Below are 17896 nucleotides of genomic sequence, written 5' to 3' on the forward strand. Positions count from 1 at the left end.
CGGTGGAGCTGTGGCACAGCTCGGTGCCACAGAGCCACGGTGCCATGCAGTGGAGCTGTGCCACGGCTCGGTGCCAGCGCCCCACGCCCCGGGGTGCCACAGCCGGGCGGGTGCCGGGTGCCGGCGGCTCAGGGCCGGCGGGTGGGGGCCGGGGGGCCGGCGGGGGGCAGGGGAGGCCGGTAGCGGGGCCGGTAGCCGTAGGGGCGCAGGCGGTGGGTCAGGTACTCCAGCGCGTACATCTGCTCCCCGCTGACGTAGTGGAAGGACACGGACAGGTCCGAGCAGGAGGCAGCTGCCTGCAGGGTGGGGTCAGAGGGGCGGGGCCTCGAGGGGGCGGTGCCTCGAGGGGGCGGTGCCTCGAGGGGGCGGTGCCTCGAGGGGGCGGGGCGCGAATGCAGTGGGTGGGGCTGGGAGTGGGTTGGGGGTGAGCGATTGGGGAGCAAAGGCTGGGGGTGGGTGGGCCTCTGTATGCTAATGTGGTGGGCGGGGCTTGTAAACTAATAGGGTGGGTGGGCTTTGCATAGTTTATGGTGGGCGGGGATTGTATACTAGTTTAGTGGGCGGGGCTTCTGTACTAATATGGAAGGCGGGGACTGGAAGGGGTGGAGTGGTGGGTGGTGCCTCGGCGGGGCTGGGATGCAAATAAGGAAGGCGGGGCTTAAAAAAGTGGGCAGTGGGTGGTGCTTAATAGGTAGGCGGGGCTGGGATGCAAAGCGAGTGGGTGTGGCTTAGCCACATTGGGTGCCCATTGGGTGGGTGGGGCTTCGGAGGCAGCCAGGGTGGGCGGGGCATGGAGGGGTGGGCGGGGCCGGTACCGCCCTGCAGGGGCCATGTGCACAGCGATGCCGGGGGATGCGGAGGGGACACGGGTGGGGGACAGGGACATGGGGGGGCTCAGGGGCCACGGGTGGGGGTCAGGGGCACAGAGGGGACTCGGGAGGGGACAGGGGTGGTGGCTTGGGGATGCAGAGGGGGCTCGAGGACGCTGGGGACCGGGGGCTCGGTGGCTGCAGAGGGGACGTGGGGGATGCCGGGGCCACCGGGACGGGGGACCCGGGGGACGCAGGGGGGTCTCGGCCGGGTGGGGGGGTGCTCACTCACCCATTGCACCGGGTAGTAGGAGTACTGCGGGTAGAAGCGGTCGACGGGCAGCCGCTCGGTGAGGTGGGTCTCGGGCGGGAAGGGGTGGAAGGTCTCGCGGCCCCGCGTGTCCCGCGAGTCGCCCGCCTCCACCCCCACCTTCTCCAGGCACTGGCCCAGGGCCACGTCCTCCACGGCGCTGGTGTGGCTGCAGGCGCGGGAGGCGAAGGCGGCCACGAAGCGCCGCAGAGCCTCCTTGCTGAGCACGTAGCCCGCCCCGCCGCTCATGTAGCCCTGCTTGACAAAGGGCTTGAAGCGCTTGCCGAAGTAGACAGGGCGCTCGGGGGCTTGGCCGGCCAGCAGCCAGCGCAGGTTGGCCACCACCACGAAGGTGTCGTCGTCCGCCTTGAGGAACCAGTCGGCCTGGCCCAGGTGGTGCCGGTGCACGTACTGGAAGGCGCGGATGGTTTTCCAGTAGAGCTGCTGGCGGCCCTCCTGGACGGGCAGCCCCACGGCGGGGAAGCTCTCGTCGGGCTCCGAGCTCATGAAGAGGGCCACGTTGCAGTGGCGTGCCCAGGTGGCCCGCACGTGCCGGGCCTTGGTCTCCAGGTTGCCGGGGGCCGTCATCACCCAGCACAGGATGCGCACCCGCTCGTACAGCGCCCGCGCCTCGCTGCTGTTCCCTGGGCGGCAGGAGGAGGTGGGGAGGCGGCGGGGACGTCCCACGGCCCCCCCGGGGCAGAGGGACCGGGGGAACCCGCCCCCAGCGCAGAGCAACCACCGAGAACCACGCCGTCCCCTCCTTGTCCCCGGCTCTGAGCTCCCACCGTGCTCCAGAAGGTCCCAAACTTGTCCCCAGCTCAGCTCCACGACCGCTGCCCACGCCGTCCCGTCCTCGTCCCCAGCTCCCACCACCACCCCGCCTCGGCCCATCGCTGTCACAAGCTCCGAGCTCCCTCCGCCGGCCACTGTGTCCCTTCCCTTGTCACTTGCCGTGAGTCCCTCACCCTTCTCCCCCCTTGGAGCTCCCAGCACCCCTGGCCGCACCGTCCCGTCCTCGTCCCCAGCTCAACGCTCCCGCCACCAGCCACAAAATCCCGTCCTCCTCGGTAGCTCGGAGCTCGGGCCACCGGCCACAGGGTCCCACGCTGCCACCGAACACCGGTCACGCTCTCCCATCGCCCACTGGCCACATTGTCCTTCCTCGTCACCAGCTCAGAGCCCCCTCCTCCGGCCACGCTGTCCCCTTGCTGTCACCAGCTCGGGGCTGTCACCGCCGGCCCATCCTCACCAGCCCACAGCTGCCACCACGGCCGCGTTGTCCCTTCCATGTCCCCACACCGCTGTTCCCACCGCAGGTCCCTCCCTCCCGTCCTTGTCCCCAGCTCAGAGCTGCCACCCCCCGCCCCGTCCCCCTCCGTCCCCGGTGCCCCACGGGACGGTGCCCGTCACCCTTCCCTTCCCACCGCCTCCCCGCGGACCCAGGGGGTGTCCGTGTGTCCATGTGTCCGTCTGTGTCCCCCCATGTGTGTGTCCTTGTGTCCCCCTATGTGTCCCCGTATCCCTGTGTGCGTGTCCCTGTGTCCCCATGTCCCCCCGTGTCCCCGTGTGTGTCCCCATGTCCCCGTGTGTGTCCATGTGTGTCCCCATGTGTTCCCCCATATCCCTGTGTGTGTCCCCATGTCCCCATATGTGTCTGTGTGTCCCCCTGTCCCTGTGTCCCCATATGTGTCTGTGTCCCCCATCCCTGTGTCCCCATGTCCCCATATGTGCCCGTGTCCCCCTGTCCCTGTGTCCCCATGTCCCCGTATGTGCCCGTGTCCCCCGTCCCTGTGTCCCCATGTCCCCGTATGTGCCCGTGTCCCCCGTCCCTGTGTCCCCATGTCCCCGTATGTGTCCATGTGTCCCCCCGTGTGTGTGTCCCCGTGTGTGTCCCTGCAGGTGTCTGTGTGTCTCCCCGTCTCCCGCTGTGTTTCCGTGTGTCCGTGTCCGTCCGTGCTTCCGGCACCGCTCCCCTCCCCGCCCGCCGTGTCCGGGTGTCCCCGTGGGCTCACCTGCGGGCTGGGGGAGGCTGCGCAGGGGGGCGACGCGGGGGGCGGCGGAGGGGCGCGGGGGGGCCCGCAGCTGCCCGAGGCCTTGCAGGAGGCTCCCCCCCAGCACCAGCCCCACGGCGAAGCCCAGGGGGAACCAGGGCACCCGGGGGGGGCCCCACATGGCCCCGCCGCGACGTCCTGGGGCGCTGAGGGGAGAGGGGACAGGGATGGAGGGGACGGCGGGGATGGCCTCCCCGGGGGGGGCTGGATCTGCCCCCCGCCATGGGGTCTCATGTGGGGTCCCAGCACCCGCAGACCCCCCCCCAAAAGCACCTCCCCCCCCCGGCAGGGGATCCCTGCCCACGGCTCTGCCCCCCACCCAAGCCACCAGCTCCGTGTCCTGCTGAGGGGACCCCCCCCCCCAATCCCTCCCTGTCCCCTTCCGTGTGTCCCCCTGCCCCGTCGTGACCCCCCCACCCCATCCCATGCCCCCCCCAATCCCACCGGATCAGCGACACCCAATTCCAGCAAATCCCATTACCGGCCGCTAATTAGGGCCACGCGGGTCTGGCTGGGGGGGGAGGGGGACACGGGGGGGGGGGCCCAGGGCATTTGGGGTCCCCGGGGCAGTAATGGGGGGGGCTCCCACCCCACCGGGACCCCGTCCCCCCACCCCGGTGCCGGATCCGGTACCTGCCGTGGCCCCACTCGCCCGTCCCGTCCAGCACCTCCCAGAGAGGGCCCGATCCTGCCCAGCCCCAGGGCGGGGGCAGCCCCAGCTCGGCCCCTCCCAGCTGACACCCCGCTCCAGGGGACCCCCCCAAAACATGGCCCCAGCTTCACATCCCCCCCGCCCAAACGTGGGGGTCCCTGTCTGGGGGTGGGGAGGGGGCTGCACGCCGAGGCCCGGCGGCGGCCCGGGCGGTGACGGTGGCGGTGGCACCGCACGGCAGGGCCCCGGCGGTGACGGTTGGCGGTGGCACCACGTGGCACGGACGCACCCAAACGAGGAACCGGCTCCTCCATTCCGGGCAATTGGCTTTAATGGGGGGGGGCTGAGGCTGGGAGGGTCACGGCAGCACCCATGGGTCCCCCCGGCCCCTTCCACCGGGCCACGGCGGGAGGGGGCCACGTCCCCATCGCAGGCCCACCCGGGGGTCCTTGCCCCCGTGGGCAGCTCCCACACCAGCCCCCCCCCACCCCACTGCAGGGGGGCACCGTCCCCACCCCATGCCCCCGCCCCCCCACCCAGTCCCGGTGGCCACCGACCCCCCAGCGATGGCCACTGAGAGCGGCTGTCCCGGTGGATGGGGGGGTCTGGGCTAGGGCAGGGTGGCGTTGGGGGCCGGCGGGTGGCCGGGGGGCCGGTAGCGGGGCCGGTAGCCGTAGGGGCGCAGGCGGTGGGTCAGGTACTCCAGCGCGTACAGCTGCTCCCCGCTGACGTAGTGGAAGGACACGGCCAGGTCCGAGCAGCACTGGGGACCCTGGGGAGAGATGGGGGGGCTGGGGGGGGCACCGAGCACCCAGTGCCACCCCACCCATTGGTGCTACAGGGGAGGGGGGGGGGGGGGCTGGAGGCCACCCCGACACCCTGAGCCCATCCCCGTGGCCTCTGGCTGGGTCTGAGTGGGGTGAGGGGCACTGGGGGGGCAGCTTCCCCCAGCCTGGCCCCTCCCCCACCCCATGGTGATCCCCCCCCCCCCCCCCCGGGGTGGCCGGTGGCGGCGGTGCCCAGCCCCGGCGTGGCGCGGTGCCAGCACCGCTGATGCTCTTAACGCCGGCTCAGCACCACCAGATCGGGGCCACCCCCCCCAACCCCCCCCCCCGCCACTGGGAAACGTGGCCAGGCACCAGGGTGGGGGTGGGGATGGGGGGGGCCCCGTTGGCGGCTTTGCTGGGGGGTCACGGCCACGTGTGTGGGTACTGTGGCCATGCATGGGGCGGGGGGACACCACGGACACGGATGGGGACACCATGGCCACGCGTTGTGGGACCGTGGCCACGCGTTGTGGGGACACCGTGGCCGTGGGGACACCCCAAACGTGCGTGGGAGGGATGGCAGGGCCACGCGTGGCGGGGATACCACGGCCAAGCTTAGGGGACCATGGCCACGCCTGGGGGACCTTGACCGCGTGTTTCGGGGGCACCACGGCCGTGCCAATGGGATCACGGCCACGCATGGAAGACCGTGGCCACTGTGGTTCTGCATGGGGGAAGAGTGGCCACGCATGGGGGAAGAGTGGCCATGCTTGGGGGGACACCGTGGCCACGTGTTGTGGGGACACCACGTCCATGAACGGGGACACCACAATCATGGATGGGGGGACGCTACAGACAGATGTGGGGGACCACGGCCACACAGGGGCGGAACATGGCCGTGCAAAGGGGATCACGGCCACGCAAGGAGGCCACGCATTGTGGTGACACCACGGCCGCGGGAGGCGGATCATGGCCATGCATGGAGGACCACGGCCATGAGTGGGGAGACCGTAGCCATGTGGGGGGGACTGTGGCCACCTCGGGGCCCTGGCGGCTGCCCCTGCCCACGCGGGCAGGGTGAAAGGGGAACACGCGGGGGCTCCGGGAGGTGCCACGTACCTCCACGATGGGGTAGTAGCAGTAGCTCCGGTACCAGAAGCTCCGGGAGAACTTGTCGGTGAGGTGGGTCTCGGGCGGGAAGGGGTGGAAGGTCTCGCGGCCCCGCGTGTCCCGCGAGTCGCCCGCCTCCACCCCCACCTTCTCCAGGCACTGGCCCAGGGCCACGTCCTCCACGGCGCTGGTGTGGCTGCAGGCGCGGGAGGCGAAGGCGGCCACGAAGCGCCGCAGAGCCTCCTTGCTGAGCACGTAGCCCGCCCCGCCGCTCATGTAGCCCTGCTTGACAAAGGGCTTGAAGCGCTTGCCGAAGTAGACAGGGCGCTCGGGGGCTTGGCCGGCCAGCAGCCAGCGCAGGTTGGCCACCACCACGAAGGTGTCGTCGTCCGCCTTGAGGAACCAGTCGGCCTGGCCCAGGTGGTGCCGGTGCACGTACTGGAAGGCGCGGATGGTTTTCCAGTAGAGCTGCTGGCGGCCCTCCTGGACGGGCAGCCCCACGGCGGGGAAGCTCTCGTCGGGCTCCGAGCTCATGAAGAGGGCCACGTTGCAGTGGCGTGCCCAGGTGGCCCGCACGTGCCGGGCCTTGGTCTCCAGGTTGCCGGGGGCCGTCATCACCCAGCACAGGATGCGCACCCGCTCGTACAGCGCCCGCGCCTCCCCGGCGTCCTCGTCTGCCGCCGGCAGCGGTGGGGGGAGACGGCGCCACGTTGGTCACGGTGGGGAGCAGCCCCACAGCGCGTGGGCGGGGGGTGGCCCTCAGCCCCCCACCCCAATTGCAGCAGGCGGGCGGGTGAACCCCCCACGCTCCCCGCTCCTCCAGGGACCCCAAAACCCACCCGTGGTCCCCAAATGGTGGCTCGGTGCCCCCCACCACGGCGTCACCCACCTGCGGAGCCTGCTGGGGCCACGCCGTAGAGCGCTGGGGACCGGGACGTCCCGGGGGGGTCCCCGACCGCCCGGGGGTCCTGGCTGGCGGGGGGCGGGGGCAGCGGGAGGCCGTGGAGGAGGAGGAAGGTGGCAATGAAGCCCACAACGCCGCCCGCGTGGAAGGGCAGCCACGCGCTCGTGAGGCCTGGCAGCAGCATGGCACCGTGCGGCCTGGGGACAGGGTGGGGGGGGTCAGCGTGGGGACCCCCCGTGGGGTCCCGGGGACACCCCCTCCCCCCCCGTGGGGTCCCCCCTCTGCCACAGCCCCATCTGCAACCGGCACTGGGTGGGGAAAGCCCAGGGCCAATTCCACGGCGTGGGGACAGGACCCACGGGGGGGGTGGTGACACCAAGGGGGGGGTGACAGCACCCACGGGGGGAGGGGGGGTGACCGAGCAGGGCGCTGAAGGGGGGACGCGAGTGACCGTGGTGCGGGGGGCAGATGGGGGGACGGGGGGTCCCGGGATCGGGCCGCCGGCTGTGCCCTCACCTGGGAGCAGGGGGCCCGGTCGGTCCCGGCGTCCCCGCTCTCCCAGGGGTCCCGGTGTCCCCGGTGTTGCCAGGGGTCCCGGTGAGTCCGGGGGTCCCGGGGGATCCTGGTGTCCCTGCTCTCCCCGGTGTCCTCGGGGATCCCGGTGGGTCCCGGGGTCCTGGTGGGTCCCGGTGTCCCCAGTCTCCCAGGGGTCCCAGTGTCCCCGGGGGTCCCGGTGTCCCCGGTGTCGCTGGGGGTCCCGGTGTCCCCACTCTCCCGGGGGTCCCGGTGGGTCCCGGTGTCCCCGCTCTCCCCGGGTCCCCGCCGCCGCCGCGACACCGTCCCGAGGCTCAGCACCGCGCTCCGCCCCCCCCCCCACGCTCCCATTGGCCAGCACCAAGCGAGCCCCTGCCCCGCCCTCACCCCGATTGGCTGCCGCGTACCCACGGCCCCTCCCCTTTGCAAATTGAAGCCGGGGGGGGCGGGGGGACGGGTCCTGCCCGGGCGATGGCGGGGGGACACAGGCAGGGGACAGGCAGGGGACACGGGGGGGCAGGGGACACGGGGTACAGGCAGGGGACACGGGGTACGGGCAGGGGACACGGGGCACAGGCAGGGGACACGAGGTACAGGCAGGGGACACGAGGTACAGGCAGGGGACACGGGGTACAGGCAGGGGACACGGGGCACAGGCAGGGGACACGAGGTACAGGCAGGGGACACGGGGCACAGGCAGGGGACACGGGGGGCAGGGGACACGAGGTACAGGCAGGGGACACGGGGTACAGGCAGGGGCCAGGCAGAGCCCGGGGGTGACGGCGGTTTATTGATAACAAGGCCGGGGGGCGCGGGCCCCTCGTTACATCTCATTATGAGAGAGCTCCCTCGCGGGGGGGGGGGGGGGGGGGGGGGGGGCAAAATGGCTCCAGTGGCAACAAGGGGACCCCTCCCCACCTCCCCCCCAACCCCCCCAAATCACAACACCCCCCCCCAATCCCCCCCCCCAGTTCCTCCATGTCACAAACGCTGAACCCTCGGGGCAGGGGCCCCCCCAAAAGAGTCCGAGCTCCCCCCGCCTTGGGTGGGGGGCACCCCCACGGGGCATCATCACCCTTGGCGGGGGTCCTGCGCCCAGCCCCGCGGCAGGGGGGGTCAGAAGTCGGGGTCCTCGGAGTCGCTGGGGGGCTGGGGCTCATCGCGGCCCCCCCAGACGAAGCGGTAGTTGTCCTCCAGCGCCTGCTGCCGCCGCCGCTCCCTCTGCGCCTCCTCCGTGCCCTGGATCTGGGGGGGACACACACGTGCCACGGGGGGGGGACACGTGCCACGGTGGGGGACACCGCCTGCCAGCCCCCCTGGGGACATCCCCACCCCCGGCTGCAGGGCACCATCCACCCCCCACCGTGGCTGCAGCGTGGGGGGGGTCCCTGGCCCCCGACCTCCCCGTGCCTCAGTTACCCCCCACACCTCAGCCCCCCCCATGCCTCCGTTTCCCTCCCCAGTGCCTCAGTTTCCCCCCCAGCACCTCAGCCCCCCCCAGCGCCTCAGTTCCCCCCCCAGTGCCTCAGTTCCCCCCCCCAGTGCCTCAGTTTCCCCCCCATGGTGCCTCAGTTTCCCCCTCGTGCCTCAGTTTCCCCCCGCGCTCACCAGGATGTTGAAGAAGATCTCCTTGAGGTTCTTGGTGTCCTCCTCCGACAGCCAGTGCGCCTCGTCCTCCTCCCCCCCCCCCGTCGTCACGATCTTGATCTCTATTTTCCCTGCGAGCGGACGGACAGGGGATGATGAGGGGGATGTGGGGACCCCCCCCGCCCCTCCAGTCCCTCCCAGTCCCCCCCAGTCCCCTACCTTCGGCCCGCAGCCCCTCCTTGGCCAGCAACTCCCGCACCTCGCTCTCGATGTGATGGAGCTGGGGGTTCTCCCGCCCCATCTCCCGCCGAGGGGGTTCCCGTTGCCGGCCGCTGCCGGGCCCGATCCTGCTCACCCGCACCCGCACCCGCCCGTCGGCCGGGGGGTCGGGGCTGGCCTTCCTCCCGGCCCCCTCCTCTTCCTCCTTCTCCCCTCCTGGGCCGTCCAGCTTGTCCATGAGGCGGTTGAGGGTGGAGGCCAAGGACTTGGAGGCCTGGTTACGATCAAACTCCCCCTTCAGCCCCTCCGTTTCCAGCTCATCCTCCACCTGCGGGTGACGGGGGGGTCAAGGAGGGGTCCCCAGTCCAGCCAGGGGATCCCCAGTCCGGCCAGGAGGTCCCCAGCATGGTGACCCACCTCGTTGATGATGTTGTCAAACTCCTTCTCCATCTCGGTCTTCACCTCCTCCTTCAGCTGGGCCATCTGCTCCCGGGGCAGCAGGACGGCCTCCAGCTCCTTCTCGAAGCCACCCAGAAGGTCCCCGTCTTCCTCCTCCTCCTCTTCTTCCTCCTCCGGTCGCTCCCTCTCACCCGCTGGGGTCTCTTCAGGGACGGGAGGGTCCGGGGCAGCCTTCGCCGCTGCCTCCTCCTCCTCCTCGCTCGCCTTCTCCTTGGCCTGGAGGCAGAGGGAAGGTTCTCCTGAACGTCCCTTGGTACCGACGGGGAAACTGAGGCACGGAGAAGCTGCCCGAGGGTCACCCACCTTCTTGGTGCTCTCCTTCAGCTCCTCGATGAACTGGAGCAGGTCCTCCGGGCTCCTGATCACTTTGAAATGGATTTTCTTCCGCATATCTACAAGGCAACCACCAAAACAGACGGGTGGGAAGGACAGGGACGGCGAAGGCCCGTGGCACGTGCAGGGGGACACAGAGTGGCCACTGCCGGCCACCTCCCCAGGGACTCACCAGCCGCCCGGCCACCGGCTGCCTTTGGGGACGGCTCCTCCGCCTGCAGGAAGGAGACGGGTGATGGAGCGGGAGCCCGAAACTGCTCCTCCGACGCGCCACCCATCCGGCCCCCTCGTGCTCGCCGGTGGCCACGAGGACATCCCCGAGCACGCTGGGGACTCACCCGGGCGCTGTCCTGCTGGCCGCCGGCCTTGCCGGTCACCTCACGCACCCGCTCCCAAAAAGCCGCCTCCTTGGCTGGGTCTGGCTCGTCCCCCGGCGCGGCTGGCACGGGAGGAGGGGACGGGCACGGCTGGCACCGGGCAGCTCTGAGCACGGTGCCCCGGCTGGCAAACGGCCACGGTGGCTCCGAGCCACGCCTCAGCGCAGGGGCAAGGAGGGGACAGGGCGAGGAGGGGACACGGGCTGTACCGTCACCGCGGTGGCAAGGAGGGGACGCAGGCTGTACCGTCCCCATGGGGGTGAGGAGGGGACAGGACGAAGAGGGGACACGGGCTGTACTGTCACTGTGGTGGCAAGGAGGGGATGCGGGCTGTAGTGTCCCCACGGGGGCGAGGAGGGGACGGGGTGAGGAGGAGACATGGGCTGTAGTGTCACCGCAGTGGCAAGGAGGGGACACAGGCTGTACTGTCACCGTGGTGGTGAGGAGGGGACATGGGCTGTACCGTCACTGCAGGGGTGAAGAGGGGACAGGACGAGGAGGGGACACGGGCTGTACCGTCACCGTGGGCCACCGGTGTGCCCTCGGGGGGCTGCGCGAGGGTGTCGGCGTCCCTCTCGCTCCACAGCCTCGTGTCCAACGTCTTCAGCTCCTCCGAGATCTCCTCCACCTTCCGCTTGGTGTCAGCTGGAGGGACAGAGGGGACGCGTGTCACCCCCGTGCCGGGGTCCCGCTGGGGAGGGGTGTGTCCCCCCCCGCCCCGATACTCACAGACTTGGGCACGGACATACTCGACGTACTGCGCCGGGCTGAGCGCCGGCTGGCAGAGGATGGGCTGCGGTGCGGCGCCGGCCGGCGGGCGCAGGAAGGGGTGGTGGCAGATGCGGGTGGTGTGGACGGTCAGGACGTAGGAGCAGGACTGGGGCTCATCCACCCGGGCGATGTAGTCACCGGCGCCCTCCTCGCACAGGAACTGGGGTGAGAGATCGTCAGCCGCCGCCACCACGGGGACACCACCACGGGGACACAAGTGCCACCGCGCCTGCGTCACCCCCTCCGTGGTCTTACCCGGACTTCGGCCTCCCTGGCTCGGCCGGTGAGGTCGCAGCGGGAGCCGTTCACGTAGCTCTGGCTGTGGTACCGCTTCAGCCGGTGCTGCTTGGAGGCCTGGGGGGACGGCGGGGGGAGAGCGGGTTGGGGACGGGGACCCCTGGGGACTCCCCGCTGTCTCGTAAGAGGGTTGGGCAAGGGGACGGCGGTGTCCCTGGGGAGGGGGGAGCCCAGACCTTGGCCGTCTCGTCGTCCCAGTCGAATGCCGACTGGTAGTAGCCGAGGAAGAGGACGTCTCCTTTGATCTCCGACTCTGCGGCGAGAGGCAAGAGTCATGCAGGCAGCACTCGAGGAGCGGGGTGGGGACATCGGGGACGACCTGCCCCTTCCCGCCGCCCTGCCCCACGCCGTGCCACCGTCCCCAGCCCCACCGGCACCTTCCACGTGGTACTGCTGGATGTGCTTCCCGTAGCAGAACTCGTACGTCCACCAGTCCTTGGTCTGGAAAAACCGGGGAAAAACACGGGATCGGGATGGAAGCCACGGGGTGCCACCCCCCTTCCCACCCTGCGCTCCTCCCAGCCCGCCAGGCCCCACCTTGACGAGGCACGGGGCAGCACCCATGGGGCGCAGGAGCTCGGCGACGCCGGAGCCATTGTAGAGCTGCGCCTCCTCCTCAGGGTCGGGCTGGCGCCGGATGGCTGCGGGCGGGAGCCGACACTCGTAGCGCTGCTTGAACTTCGATGCCACCGTCACCACGTCCTCCGTCTGGCGCTGCGGGGGCGAGACACGGCTTGGACGGGCGTGCGCTTCGCTGGGTAAAAAACTGGCTGGTGGCCGGGCCCAAAGATGGTGGTGAAAGGAGTTAAATCCCATTAGCGGCCGGGCACCAGTGGTGTCCCCAGGGCTCGGTACTGGGACCAGTTCTGCTTAATATTGTTATCAACGACCCGGACGAGGGGATCCGTGCCCCCTAAGTTTAAAGACGAGCCCAGGCTGGGTGGGAGCGTGGATCTGCCGGGGGCAGGGAGGCTCCGCAGAGGGGCCTGGCCAGGCCGGGTCGCTGGGCCTGGGTTTAACAAGGCTCAGGGCCGGGTCCTGCGCTCGGGGCACAACAACCCCAGGCAGCGCCGCAGGCGCGGGGGAGAGCGGCTGGGAAACAGAAACGGCCCCGGGGGGGTGGTGGAGAGCGGGGGGGTGGGAGCCGGCAGGGTGCCCGGGTGGCCAAGAGGGCCAGCGGCATCCTGGCTTGTATCGGGACCGGTGTGGCCAGCAGGCCTGGGGCAGGGATCGCCCCCCGTGCTGGGCACTGGGGAGGCCGCCCCTCGAATCCCGCGCTCGGTGCTGGCCCCCGGCCACAAGAAGGACACGGAGGGGCCGGAGCGTGGCCAGGGCAGGGCAGCGAGGCTGGGGCAGGGGCTGGAGCCCGAGGGTGGGGAGGGGCGGCTGGGGGGGCTGGGGGGGCTCAGCCTGGAGAGGAGGAGGCTGAGGGGAGCCCTCATCGCTCCCCCAAGCCCCGAAAGGAGGCTGGAGCCGGGGGGGTCGGGCTCTTCTCCCCAGGAACAAGCGCTGGGACGAGGGGGAACGGCCTGGAGCTGCGCCAGGGCAGGGTTGGGTTGGGTACGGGGAAAAACCTCCTCCCCCAAAGGGCTGCCAGGCCCTGGCCCAGGCTGCCCAGGGCAGGGGCTGCGTCCCCGTCCCTGGGGGGATTTCAGAGCCGGGGAGATGTGGTGCTTGGGGACATGGTTTAGTGGTGGCCTTGGCAGCGCTGGGTTAGCGGTTGGACTCGATGATCTTCAGGGTCTTTTCCAACCTAATCGGTTCTATTCTATATCGCACCTCTCTCAGAAGGGGAGAAGGGTTTTGGCCAGGAGCTGGCAGGGCTGACTGACAGAGCTTTAAACTCGATCGGAAGGGGGAAAGGGACACCACCAGGTGAGTCAGCGATGAGCAACAGGGTGGCACGCCAAAGCCCGAGAGCTGCGTGCTAGCGAGATGCCTCAGGCTGCTGCACGAGGCAACGGGCACAACAAACTTGAAGTGTTTCTACACAAATGGGCGCAGCCTGAGGACCAAGCGAGAGGAGCTGGATGCCTTGGCCCAGTCCCGGAGATCCAACATCGTAGGCGTAAGCGAAACCTGGTGGGATGAGTCCTGGGACTGGGGTGCCGCGACAGATGGGTACAGGCTCTTCAGGAGGGACAGGCAGGGCCGGCGAGGCGGCACTGTATGGAGCGGAGGGGCTGGAGTGCACGGAGCCAGCCGTTGGCGATGGCACGGCTGAGAGCCTCCGGGTGAGGATTAAGGGACAGACAAATAATGGGGATGGCGTCGTGGGAGTCTACGACAGGCCACCCAGCCGGGATGATGACACGGATGAGTTATTCTTTACGGAACTAAGGGATGCTTCCAAGCCATCCGCCCTTGTCCTTCTGGAGGACTTCAACTTGCCAGATGTCACCTGGGAATACCCCACAGCTGGCACAAGCAGGTCCGGAAGATTCCTAAAGCAGCTGGATGATACCTTCTTGGTACAAGTACTAAGAGAACCGACCGGGAAAGGTGCGGCCTCACCACGAGCACTGTGTGCGGTTCTGGGCGCCGCAGTACAGAAAGGACACGAAGCTACTGGAGAGGGGCCAGAGGAGAGCCACAGAGATGGAGAAGGGTTTGGAGGGGAAGGCGTACGTGGAGCGGCTGAAGGCACTTGGTCTGTTCAGCCTGGAGAAGAGGAGGCTGAGGGGAGACCTCATGGCGGTCTGCAGCTTCCTCACAAGGGAAGAGGAGGGGTAGGCGCTGATCTCTTCTCCCTGGCGACCCAGGATAGGGCCCGAGGGAAGGGCAGGAAGATCTGCCAGGGGAGGCTGAGGTTGGACAGGAGGAAAAGGTTCTTCAGCCAGAGGGTGGTGGAGCACTGGAACAAGCTCCCCCGGGAGGGAGTCACGGCACCGAGCCTGACGATATTGAAGAAGCATTTGGACAACGCCCTCAGACACATGGGGTGAATTTTGGGGGTGTCCTACGCAGGGACAGGAGTTGGACTCAATGAGCCTTGTGGGTCCCTTCCAGCTCAGGACATTCTCTGACTCTATTCTACGACAGGGCAGAGGCTCAGGGCACATCTGGGCACCGGCACCCCTCAGGTGGGCGGCGTGGGTGAGCCGTGTCTCAGGATGGGGCCTGTCGCCACTCCCCCCCCCCCAGAAATCACAGCAAACCACAGCCCCACTCCCCCGGTGCCTCAGTTTCCCCTTTTCTCCCTGCTGTGGGTGAGCCCAGCCTGGTACAGGGCTGCAACATGGACACAAGGCAGGGGGACAGACCTGTCGCTGCCGCCCCCCGCAGCTCTCGGGGGGCTCTGGGCTGGTCCCCCCCCACCCCTCGGGGGCTGCTCGGTGGCTCCGGCCCAACAGCTCAAAGTCACCGGCTGCGGGGCAGGGGCCACATGGCTCCCCCGCCGCTGCCAAATCTAGGGAGCCGAGGCGCAGGGCGGGGCCTGGTCCCCACCCCTTATCACCCAGGGACTTTGCTCCATGGTGGGGCCCAGCTGGCGTTGCTGCAGATGGATCTGGAAGCCACGGCCCCGCTGTGTGCTGGGCCGGTGCTCGGGCAAGTCACCGCCACCTCGGGGAAACCCCAGGCCCAGCTGCACCCCACGGGCTGCCGGGAGCTGCTCAGCGCAGGCAAGCGGGAGGCGAGCGAGGTACGGACCCCCAGTTCAGCTCCAGTGCTCCCAGTAGGACCCCTGGGCAGGCCTGGTGACCACCCCTGCTGTTGACACCTCCCGGCCCAGTCACAGCCCATTTTTTCCCCGTGTCCCCATGCCCCCAGGACCAGTGACCCCCCCGGGCCGGTGTCCCCAGCCCCGAGCCAATGTCCCCAGCCCCAGCGCAGCCCCGGGCCGGTGTCCCCATCCTCGGCACCACCCTGGGCCGGTGCCACCATCCCCGGTACCCGCCCGGGCTGATGGCTGCACTCCGGTACGACCCCCGCTCAGAGCCCCCGGCCCCGGTAGGACCCCGGCCCGGTGTTTTTGTCTCCGGTGGGACCCCCGGCCCGGCGCCCCAACCCCGGTATCACCCCAGGCGGGTGCCCTCGTCCCCGTCCCCAGCAGGACCCCGGAGCGGTGCCCCCAGCCCCGGTATGGAACCCTCAAGCCGCGGTAGGACCCCGGGCCGGTTCCCCCGCACCAGCACGACCCCCGGTCCATGCCCCCCGTGCCCGATAGGACTCGGGGCCGGTGCCCCCCCCCCACCGTTAGGACCCCGGACTGGTGTCGTCCCCCCTGGTACGACCCTGGCCCGGTGCCCCCGGCCCCGGTAGGGCCCCCAGGACAGGACCCCAGACCCCGGCCCCGCGCCCCCGGCCCCGGTAGGGACCTCAGGCCGGTACCCCCGACCCCCAGCCGGTGCCCCCGGCCCCGGTAGGGACCTCAGGCCGGTACCCCCGACCCCCAGCCGGTGCCCCCGCCCCGGTACCGCCCCAGGCCGGTGCCCGTCCCCGCCGCGGCCCACCTGCCCGGCCAGCACGGGCTCGGCGAGGATCTCCAGGCCGTACTTGAGCTCGCTCAGCTCCTGCAGGTTGAGGGCGGCCCGGGCCCCCCGCAGCGGCCGCCCCGGGCCCAGCACCGCCAGCACCACCAGCAGCGCTGGCCCCGGGCCCGGGCCCCGCCGCGCCGCCATCTTCCCCCCGCCGCCCGCCGCTTCCGCCCGCCGCCTCCCCTCGCCCGCCCCGCCCACCGGCGGCCCGCGCGGCGATTGGTTCGCCCGCCTGCCCGTCAGCGCTTCGCGAGCTTTCTATTGGTCGGAGTCCGGCGATGACGCCGCCGGGATTGAGGCCGCGGTGGGAGAGCGGCGGCCCCTCCCGGGGGTGAGGCGATTGGGCTGAGTCAGCGCCGGCGGCAGCCAATCGCGAGGCGGAACGCGGCCGGCCTCGATGACGCAACGCCGGGCTCTTAAAGGCGCAGGGCGGCGGGGCGCTTGGCGGCTCCCCATTGGCCGAGCGGGATGCAGGCGATCCCGGTGGCCTGATTGGTGGAGAGAGGCAGAGCATCCTGGGGAGGGGGGGATCACGTGATTACCGGAGCCGGGGCGTGGCCCCTCCCCCCCGAGACCCCGCCCTGGGCGTGGGTCCGAGCGGGGCGCAGCCGCGCCCCCCCCCCCGAGCATCCCCGCCCCCCCCGCGTCCCCGGGTGCCCCCAGCCCCCCCCGACCTCCCCCCAGCCCCCTCGAACTCCTCAGCACCCCCCAACCCCCCCAGTGCCCCCCCAGAATCCCCCCACCTCTCCCCAGCCCCCCCAAACTTCTCACCCCCCCAAACCTCCCCGCAGTCCCCCCCCAGCACCCCCCTAACCTCTCCCCAGCATCCTCCCAGCCCCCCTCAGCCCCCCCCAACTCCTCAGCACCCCCTCGTCCTCCCCCCAAACCTTCCCCCACTCTCCCCCAGCCCCCCCTAACCTCCCCCCAGCATCCTCTCAGCCCCCCCGGACTCCTCAGCACCCCTCATCCTCCCCCCAGCCCCCCCAAACCTCTCCCCAGTCCCCCCCAGTCCCCCCAAACATCCCCCTAACCTCCTCCCAGCCCCCCCCAGGCCCCCCCCGGGGCAGGCAGGGCGCAGGCAGGGCGCAGGCAGCCCAGGCCCGGCCCCCCCCGCTCAATGGGGCCGTTGTCCGGCCCACGCGTGGGCACAAAGCCCGGCCTGTGGCAGCCGGAGCCCCCGCCGCGCTGGGGGGGGCGGGGGGGCCCGATCCCACCCCACCCCGGGCCCGACGCGACGGTGACACCAGCGGCCGCCCCCTCCCCGCTTTGTGCCCCCCCCGGGGCTGCGGCGGTGCCGTTCCCGGCCGGGGCCGCCGGGGGCGCCCTGCCCCCCCCGCCCCCCCCCGCCCCCCCCCCGCCCCCCCCCCCGTTGCCGGTGCCGGTGCGCGGCCGCGGAGCGCCGGGACCCGCCGGCGGAGCCAGGTAGGGCCAGAGCAACCCCCCCCCCCTCCCCGCCCCGTCCTTGTCGCGATATGTCGCGCCGGGGGATGGCACCTGCCGCCGCCACACGGCCCCGACATCGCCCCCCGGCCCCGCATCCCCCCGCCCCCCCCAAGGCCGCCGGCCCCCCCCCCCCGCATCCCCATCCCCGCTGCCTCCCCCATACCCCCGCATCCCCCTCCCTCCCCGCCTCCCCCAGCCCCCCAACATCCCCCAGGCCCCTCCCTCCCCCCCGCACCCCCTCTCCCCCCATTGCCCCCCAATCCCCCCCCCTTACCCCCCCATCCTTGGACAGAGCCCCCCCGGGGGGGGGGCTGAGGGGCCTGGGGGGGCTGGGTGCAGCCGGGTGGGCGCAGGGTGGGGCTGGGGTGCGGGTGTCCCCCCACCCCCACCCCTGACGCTGTCCCCGCGTCCCCAGGGCGGTGTCGTGGGGGGCAGAGCCATGAGCGTGGGCTGAAACCCCCCGGCCCCCACCCCAACCCCACCGGCACCCTCGCCCACCCCGAGGTGAGGGCACTGGGAGGGACTGGGGGCACTGGGGGGCGCTGGGGAGTGTGATGGAGGGGGTACAGCCACACGGGCACAGCAGAAAGGGGACACTGGGGGGGCACTGGGTTGAACTGGAGGAATGGGAAGCACTGGGGGGGCACTGGGTTGAACTGGGGGACTGGGAGGCATTGGGAGGACTGGGAGGCACTGGGTTGAACTGGGGGACTGGGAGGCGTTGGGAGGACTGGGAGGCACTGGGGGGGCACTGGGTTGAACTGGGGGACTGGGAGGCGTTGGGAGGACTGG

The 17896-nt window shown here is 71.0% G+C and overlaps 3 protein-coding genes across 3 annotated transcripts; all 3 read right to left on the reverse strand.

Moving 5' to 3' along the window:
- Positions 1–128: 128 nt before the first annotated feature.
- Positions 129–3294, reverse strand: LOC309600186 (glycoprotein-N-acetylgalactosamine 3-beta-galactosyltransferase 1-B-like; the record flags this gene model as incomplete). The annotated part of the gene is made up of 3 exons (XM_082332268.1): positions 129–296; positions 1102–1763; positions 3135–3294. The coding sequence occupies 3 exons, from the start codon at positions 3292–3294 to the stop codon at positions 129–131; spliced, it is 990 nt and encodes a 329-aa protein (XP_082188394.1).
- A 1141-nt stretch (positions 3295–4435) lies between these two features.
- LOC309600187 (glycoprotein-N-acetylgalactosamine 3-beta-galactosyltransferase 1-B-like) lies at positions 4436–7407 on the reverse strand (the record flags this gene model as incomplete). Its single annotated transcript, XM_082332269.1, has 4 exons — positions 7123–7407; positions 6592–6803; positions 5712–6376; positions 4436–4597 (listed from the first exon to the last, which is right to left on the reverse strand). The coding sequence occupies exons 2-4, from the start codon at positions 6788–6790 to the stop codon at positions 4436–4438; spliced, it is 1026 nt and encodes a 341-aa protein (XP_082188395.1). The 5' UTR covers positions 6791–6803; positions 7123–7407.
- A 692-nt stretch (positions 7408–8099) lies between these two features.
- OS9 (OS9 endoplasmic reticulum lectin) lies at positions 8100–15811 on the reverse strand. Its single transcript, XM_082332365.1, has 14 exons — positions 15638–15811; positions 11721–11897; positions 11561–11624; positions 11360–11436; positions 11142–11240; positions 10845–11046; positions 10632–10760; positions 10077–10177; positions 9911–9953; positions 9709–9797; positions 9364–9621; positions 8947–9274; positions 8749–8858; positions 8100–8385 (listed from the first exon to the last, which is right to left on the reverse strand). The coding sequence occupies exons 1-14, from the start codon at positions 15803–15805 to the stop codon at positions 8257–8259; spliced, it is 1974 nt and encodes a 657-aa protein (XP_082188491.1). The 5' UTR covers positions 15806–15811; the 3' UTR covers positions 8100–8256.
- Between the last annotated feature and the right edge of the window lie 2085 nt (positions 15812–17896).

The sequence above is a fragment of the Platalea leucorodia genome (genome assembly GCF_965183815.1).
Source record: "Platalea leucorodia genome assembly, chromosome: 23".
Taxonomy (NCBI): domain Eukaryota; kingdom Metazoa; phylum Chordata; class Aves; order Pelecaniformes; family Threskiornithidae; genus Platalea; species Platalea leucorodia.